This window comes from Arachis hypogaea, chromosome 9 (assembly GCF_003086295.3).
Source record: "Arachis hypogaea cultivar Tifrunner chromosome 9, arahy.Tifrunner.gnm2.J5K5, whole genome shotgun sequence".
In the NCBI taxonomy this organism is placed as follows: domain Eukaryota; kingdom Viridiplantae; phylum Streptophyta; class Magnoliopsida; order Fabales; family Fabaceae; genus Arachis; species Arachis hypogaea.
The window spans coordinates 8,137,850-8,146,493 of NC_092044.1; the positions used below are offsets into that span (position 1 = coordinate 8,137,850).

At 32.6% G+C, this 8,644-nt stretch overlaps 1 protein-coding gene and 1 long non-coding RNA gene across 2 annotated transcripts; one reads left to right on the forward strand and one right to left on the reverse strand.

The window, feature by feature from the left end:
• Positions 1–3,551: 3,551 nt before the first annotated feature.
• On the forward strand, positions 3,552–4,606 carry LOC112710234 (uncharacterized). Its single transcript, XR_003156765.3, has 2 exons — positions 3,552–3,690; positions 4,154–4,606. It is a non-coding gene; the product is annotated as an uncharacterized lncRNA (long non-coding RNA).
• Positions 4,607–5,892: 1,286 nt separating this feature from the next.
• On the reverse strand, positions 5,893–8,276 carry LOC112710232 (large ribosomal subunit protein uL4c). The gene is made up of 2 exons (XM_025762391.3): positions 7,197–8,276; positions 5,893–6,138 (listed from the first exon to the last, which is right to left on the reverse strand). Exons 1-2 carry the CDS (start codon positions 8,041–8,043, stop codon positions 6,095–6,097), a joined length of 891 nt encoding a protein of 296 aa, XP_025618176.1. The 5' UTR covers positions 8,044–8,276; the 3' UTR covers positions 5,893–6,094.
• Positions 8,277–8,644: the final 368 nt, after the last annotated feature.

Below are 8,644 nucleotides of genomic sequence, written 5' to 3' on the forward strand. Positions count from 1 at the left end.
ACCACAACCATAAGCAGCACGATAAATCATCAAAATACCGTTCTGCTAAATAAGACCGCATAACATTACATGAAAGATAAGCAACTAGAAAACAAATCACCAACATAAAACCACTAACGTAAACCACTAACGTAAACCACTAACATAAACCACTAACGTAAACCACTAACATAAACCATCTACATAAACCACCAACATAAACCATCTACATAAACCACTAACTTAAACCACTAGCATAAACCGCTAACTTATACCACTAACATAAACCACTAACATAAACACCCTACATAAACCACTAACATAAACCACTAACATAAACATAAACCACCTACATAAACCACTAATTTAAACCACTAACATAAACATAAACCACCTACATAATCCACTAACATAAACCACTAACATAAACATAAACCACCTACATAAACCACTAACATAAACCACTAACATAAACATAAACCACCTACATAAACCACTAACATAAACAACTAACATAAACCACCATCTAACCCACATGCAAAACCACTAAGCCACAAAAACCGCTAGAATAAAAATTATTTTCATACTAACCTCCTCGTTGATGACCCCGGCTATATGAGCGACTCCGTCCAACCGATATAACCGTGCCGGATCGTCCCCCCATGAGCAGAGTATTCCGTTCAGGTCTTCTTAGGAGAGAATCGCAGTCGTTTTCTCTGAGATTTTGTGGGGTAGGGGGGAGGAATAAGAGTTCGAATGTGGGTGATTCGAACTCCTTATATAGCCGAATCAATGGTAATTCGAACCACCTTGGTTCGATTTATGAAGGATCTCTCCAAGGGTAATTCGAACCAACTTGGTTCGAATTATATGCAAGGCACAATTGGCTGTAGTTCGAACTAGCCTAGTTCGAATTACGTGGAAGTTGAAGTTCGAACCACCTTGGTTCGAATTACATTGAAATCTGCAATCCTAATTCGAACCACCCTGGTTCGATTTACTCTAATACCTAGTTCGAACCAACCTGGTTCGAATTATATAAAAATACGATCTGGCTTATTGCTGAAACGATTTTTGCTTTGGCGTATTTACGTTATTTTTTCACTCAATTGGCTTAATATAGTGTTTTACCCAAGTTAGGATGAAATAATATTCATTTATATAAATTTCTAGTTTTTTAGTATTGGTTTATGTTTGACTCCATGCCTCCATCGATCCCACCTGAAATAATCAATGGAATAAATTGTGTTTTTTTATTAAAGTTAAAAAAAACAAAATATATAGATAGATTTTTTTTATAATAAATATGATTTAATTTATTATTTGTTACAAATTGCATTAACTTAACAAAATATTACAAATAGTTAAATAAATTATTTATTATATCGTTTTATTTATTTATTATTATTATTATTTAAAGTATCTCTTAATCTAATAAATTAAAAAGTAATTTATTACGATATTCAATTTCATTTAAGGATTTATAACTTATCAGTGACTTGCTGCATCCTTTTAATTATTTAATACCACTTTTTCCTATTATTGGTCAGCCCTTTTTTAGTTCCAGACCTTTTTATTTTTCAATCCCCTCAAATAGCCCACCTCAATAAAACTCCTTCTCTGGAAGCCAATTTTCATATTTGCCATTGTAATTAATGTTTGTCGTTTACCACACTCTTCCTATAGTACACTATTCTACGGGTTGCCATACATGCCATATGTTGCAAAGTTATTTGCCAGTCAACATATAGGTATTCTTAGCCATCCAAAACCATGCTACCAAAGAACTCACCAACTATATTTCGAAAATTGAACACATCTAATGTGTGTCAAAAGCGTTAAATAGAGATATGTACAATGTGCACATTGATGATTTGGTATTCGAGACATGACTATCTATTTTAATTTAAATAATTTTAAATTTTAAAATTATAAAAATATTTTATTTAAAATTTAGATGATTATAATTTAAATTAATAATAAAAACAAATATACTTGCATTCTCGTATTAATTATTTAAGAGTACTGCAAATTTTATAAAAAAAGTTTTCAATTTAACGGGTTATGCTAATGTGTTCTACACACATGGGTATTTGTTATGATATTTAAAAGTTATTGATTAATTGCTAAAATCAAATAAATAAATAAATAATTTTAAATTTAAAAATTTAAAATTTAAAAAAATATATTTAAAAAATTATAAAAAAATAAGTTAAATAAAAATTAAATATCAAATAAATAATAATATAGAATTGATTATAGACATATTGTAAGTTTTATTAGACGAAATGCAAGACTTTTTTTTTTCTGAATGAAGATTTTTACATTTCAATACACTAAATGTATAAAAAATAAAATAAAAAATTTCCTTTTTCTGATTATAATTTGTTTTATTTTATTGTTTATCTTATTGGTTTACTTTTAAATTTTAACAAATAGGCGAGTAACTTTCACTCACATTTAAGTTAATACTAGTAAAAAAAATGTTCTACTAAGGTTTAGTTTTTTTGTGACTCTACTAAGGTTTAGTTTAGTAAATCTTTTACTTTTTAAAAGTAGTTTATAAAAATTAATTTTTAAAAATGGCTTTTAAAAAATTGTAGCATTTATGTTTGGTAAATCAAATTAAAAATAGCTTTTAATAAATATAAGTAACATCAATTGTGTTTGATAAAATAATTTTTAAAATTTAAAAATATTATAATAGACATAAATATAAGCATTAAATTTGAAAATTAGTTAATATACAAGATTATATTAGACTTATAAATTTTGAAAAGCACAAATAAACTTTGAAAAACTCTATCTTATGTGCTTTCAAAAGTATCTCGATCTTTTAAAAGTTACAAATACAAGTATATAATTTTTTTATTTACCAAATATAAAATGAAAAGTTTGAACTTTTAAAAAGTAGAAACATCTCTTCAAAAAATTTTACCAAACCAAACCTAAATATAAAGTCTCTAACATTCTCCCAAATTTAATATGTTATCTCAAATAATAACATATATAAATAATTAATTATGCAAAAATACACGTCGATTAATTTTGGTGACTACATTTGGATGAGAAAGAATAAATATAGTAAAATAGTTAGACAAATAATTATTACCATTAAATTCTATCGTTAAGGATAAGACTTAAAGACATTAAATTAAATACTGAAAAAAATGGCAGTTTCACAAGACAGAAATAAAAAAAATATTCAATAGATAAATTCAGATCTAAATCACAACATTAAACACCAGGAAATAGATGTCTATCAATAACACTAATTTAAGTTGATTTAGTGATTAACTAATTTAAGTTAATTTAGTGATTAATTTATTAATATAAAAAATTTAAATTCCGTGCATACAATAATTCATTTACTAATAATAAATCCTTTAAATAAAGCAGATCAATTCTTTACTTCTGAACACATGAGATATGGTAAAAAACTAAAATCTATCTATCAAGTATCAATGACAGAGCCCACAACAATAATTACCAAGTAAAAAACGGATATCTCCAGTTAAATCCAATCGATTCATATCATAATAGGCTGCTAAGAAAAGGTTATGTAATTAATGATAATTGGGAAGGGTTCGTCACGTTGGCCTATAAATTGATATCACTTCACAAACAAAGAACACGTCACTTCTTCAAGCGGCAGTGTTTATCTCAACAATTCTGTGCAACTGTGGAAGCTGAAGCTGCTTCATCAGTAAGGTAACTCTCCAATTTTTTTTCATTTTAGTTTCAAATTTCAATTCTTTCTCTTTCACAAATCACAACTACTCTTCTCAATACTCCAGAAATAATTCTTCTCTCTTATTGTTAGTTTTTCTTTTTAGTATAATTTGTTTATTTTCTTTATAAAATAGCAATAAACGAAAATTTTCTCTAAAGTTGAATTTTAATAAAGTCTGTCAAACTGATGAGTCCAGAGATCTCGTTTTATCACATTTTAATTGAATTGTTTTTTAGTTAGTGTTTATTTGAGCTTATCCGGAGAATTTTAACTAAACCTCCATACAAATCGATCCTAAAATAACAAACTGAAAAAGCATTTGTTCTGTTCCACCTATCTATATATAGAGAAACTTGACTCTTCTAAAACGAGGAAAAAAAATTTTAGTAACCATAGAGTTAGAAAATTGCACTAAGCTTTGTATTTTATAAATTTTTGAAGATCAAGATCATCATCATGAGCAAGAACGAGGACAAACACTACGTGGTGTGGAAGGGAAGGGAGCCAGGGATTTACAAGTCATGGGACGACGCCAATGCGCAAGTTAACGGTTACTCGCGAAACTCCTTCAAGGGCTTTGACTCCTATCCCGAGGCCAAGGAAGCCTATAACCGTCCTAGCCTTTGGGAGAGCGACAAAGGCTCGTCGCATTCCCAAAGTGCGGAGTCTAAAAGCTATGGGAGTTCCACCAGCGGTGTTACGTCTGCCGGATCCTACCAGTCTAATGCCGGTTATCAGTGGCAGCGTTCCAAGAAAAGTTATTATTGAAGATCATGGGATAATTAAGTGTTAGTAGTATGCGTGTTTCATTTTGCGTTAGCGTTTTATCTGTGTTTTTACTCTTCTGTAACTAATGAATAATTGGTAAAATCTTTTTGCCTTAGTTTAGTTTTATTCCTACAGGACTTCTATTCTCCATCTAGGGTTTCTTTCTCCGTCATCTCCATTGACACTCGAACCCAGAGATGTCCTTTACAGCTAAAGATCATGGCACGATCAAACTTTAATATTTAAGATCAATACAGACAGGTACATAAACAGTGAAACAGAAGAAATTTAACCCACAAAATTGAAACTACCGTTTACAATAACTATACACATTTTTTTCCTGTCACAAATGGCATCTGAGCTACAGCTCATCGGCTACACACTACATGATGGCCGAAACCATTCGAGTTGAGTTACGTTGGTCTGGCAACCCATGATGGCCCAAACCATACGGGCCAGGCTGCCTGTTGACAGCCCAAGGCCTTCCACCATAAAATGTGAATCATTAAAAATAAGGATCCCCAGGACTCTGGGTAAAGAACAACCAAATTTAATACAGGGCAATTCACCTTGAGAGGGAGGAAGAAATTTACACAAATTCGCAAAATCAAAATCTGCTTCGAATAACTGCATTTAAACATAATTCGAATGATGTTTGATTCAAACTATATTCAAACGCACACACCCACTAATTGAAATTTGACCAATTCGAATTACTATGTGCAGATTCAAATTATATTCAAACGCACACACCCACTAAGTGAAATTTGACCAATTCGAATTACTATGTGCAGCGTGTAAGTGTAAATTACATATAAATGTGATTTGATTGATTCATGAAGCAGATTTTGGTTTGGCGGATTTGTATAAATTTCTTCCTCCCTTGGCTTATCAACTGGTTTGGCGGATTTGTATAAATTTCTTCCTCCCTTGGCTTATCAACGTGAATTGCCCTTTAATACATTAAGAATGACCTCATCTTCAATAGATTATATTCAAAGCTGATTAACTCCTAGACAGAGGGCTAAAAGATATGAACATGATTGCATGGCAATTTTACATAGCAAAAAAATAACTAACAATAAGATATCAATATACATGCACTTGAGCAATAAAACTACAAAAAAAAAAGTAAAATAACAATTAGATTTTCGAAGAATTCAATCTCGAACTATTTAGTTTTTGAAAAAAAAAATACCAATTAAGTTTTTAACTATGGCAAACAGGACATATATGTCCAATTGTCCATGTATGTTGTTATTTACAGTACTACAAGTTCTACCACGTGAGCATGGAAAACAATGTAGTTTTGATTATCTCGAGTATAACTTTACCAATTGATTTCTATGGTGAAGCACCAAATTGGTACCTTTTTTTTTCCCCTTTAGCCTAATTAGTCCAAAGTCAAGATCTTCAGAAATCTAAGTGTTATTTACTCAGCAAAAATTATTTTTCAATGAATTACAACATGTGGGTAAAGGCACAGATCCTTAAACACCATTAGGATTAGAATCCTAAGAAAAAGAAACATAATTAAATTGGTAAAAACAAGAACTCAGGCCTTCCTTCCAATGTATGGACATTTTTTCCTCTATAAGATGCGGCAAAGACCTCTCAGTTTACCACATCAGAACTATCCTCCTTGTTTGTTTCAGATCCTGTATCCCAAATTGAATAAAGCATAAGATCATAAATTTATCACAGAATAACAAACTACTTCCAAGTTATATAAAAAGTGAAAATTTGGCATTAAAGCCAAATGTGGATTAGAATGAGAAATGTATACATACAAACAGAAGAAAACTCCCCAAAGTTAAGAAATAACATATAAGTAATTCTATTGAACTACTGTATGGTAGCCACGATAATAATTTTGGAAAGAAAAATCTCAAAATAAGCTGAATCCAATAAATGATGGGATTATCCAATATGCAGAAACACGTTGAATAACAACAATGTAACTTAAATTAAGTAACAGCAAGTGGAAACCATAGCTTTGCAGACTAGAATTGTAGTTTTCGAAATAAATTAATCAGAATGCAACACATTTTTATAACACTAGCAGTGTAAAATGGCTTGGTTATTGTTTCGGACTTGGCATATGAATTTGTATGAAATCCATAGTGCAGAGAATAAAAAAACAAATAATTCCCAAAGCTGAAGAAGTTCAAAACTTCAAATAGCAGCAAAACTCTAAAAAACTTTTCAGATCCCAGTAGCATCTTAAGTAGTGACATGCTACTATACCATTTGGACAACAAGAACCTTCAAGATGCTTGGCAACACTACCATGATGATTCAATTACAAAGTCCCAACAACGGAACCGTAAACTTAAGCCAATGAAAAACAACAAATGCAATGAAGACAATTCAAGGTAACAACTCTATCAGCATTATTGGGTCAATATGAATAATCTTGCAATTTCAGGTTAGGACATTGATTAGGTAAACACATCTATGACACGACGACTTCAAAATTCTAATTTGTATAAACTTAAAAGAGATTATTCAGCCAACTAAGGGTCCTTGTTCGGATAGTGTTCTTACAAGCATTTTTCAACATACTTCACTTCTAACTTACTTCCACTTCAAAAAGATTAAAAACTAAGTATTTTTCTAATTCTGAAATTTTTGGGAGCCTATCTAACAAATCATTAACACATGTAACTAGTAACTGTAGCAAGTAAAAATTGCCCAAGAACACAAAATCAAGTACCTTCTTCTGCTACTCCTTCATCTTCATAATCTTCTTCTTCTTCTTCTTCTTCATCTTCATCATCACCGCCCTGGTAATCAACCCCATACCTCTTATTCAAGTAATCCACAGCAGCAGGTGTAAGCACAAGCTTATCAGCATTCAAAATATCAAACAAATTCAGCGTCCTCGGCGTCAAAACCTTCACCGTCCCAATGTTCCGGCTCGAAAGCACAACGTTCTCCGGCACCTCCATCATCAAGAACATGGCCTTTTCCTTAGGGTCCAGTCCCCACCGCTTCATCGCCGCAATGAACTCCTTCGTCTTCGGCTTCCCCTGAAACTCCTCCGCGAAGTCCTCGACCACGAACGTGTTCACCGCCGCGCTCGCCATCGCGGTGGAAATCGCAAGCCTCTTCTCCTTCCTGTTTATTTTGATGCTCCAGTCCCTGGGCTTGGGCCCGAAAATGACACCTCCGCCGGGCCTGAGCGGTGTCCTGTTTGACCCCCTGCGGGCCCGGCCGGTCTTCTTCTGCGGATAGGGTTTTCTCCCTCCGCCGCGAACCTCGGCCCGCGTTAGGGTTGAGGCGGTGCCACGGCGCTTGTTTTGGAGGTCGGTGATGATTGCCCGGTGGACGACGGCGCGTGCGGTGTCGGGTGGGGCGGCGCGGAGGTCGAGTTGCGCTTCGCCGATTTTGTCGCCGGAAAATGAGAGAAGCGGTAGGGTTGCGGCTTTGCACGCGACGGAGAGAGAGTGAGAGAAGGGTTTTGATGGTGAGTGTAGTTTGGGGATTTTGGTATTGTTGAAAAAGATAGAAGAAGAGAAGAAGGAGAGGGAGGTTGAGGCTGGTGTTGTGAGTGAACACATTGTTGTGGTTTATCCGAGTTTCGCTGAGTTAGTAACTCGCTCGCTCACTCGCTCTTCTGCTGTTGTTGCTGCTGCTTCTATCCTATCCACTAAAGAGATAGACAGGGAGTGGTGGTTACTCGGGAAACTGGTAAACAAGCTACCTTAGCTTAGCTTCATTATTACTTGAGACTTGAGAGTTGAGACTTTTCTTTCTCATCATTTTTCTTTTTATCCTTTCCTCAATGTTTCTTAAAAATTACAAGTCAAAACTATTTTTACCTTAAAACTTTAGTTAAAAGAATATAAATAAAAATTTTCATCAAACATTAGAAGGAGTTTAATTTTGATACTCTCACAGTATATCGTCATATAATTACATTTGTTTTTTTTTATAATCATTTACACGATTAATATAAAATATAGTTATTTTTACTTATATAATATTACGTAATTGAATACGATACATCAAAATTAAATACATATTAAAAGATTAAAAACATATGCTTTTAAAAGAAATTGTTAACATGTTTCTTAAAAATAAAAATGTAAAAAAAAATACTTATCATGTTAATTTTATTTTTAATACTATTATACATATTTAATAGATAAAATGAGAGAT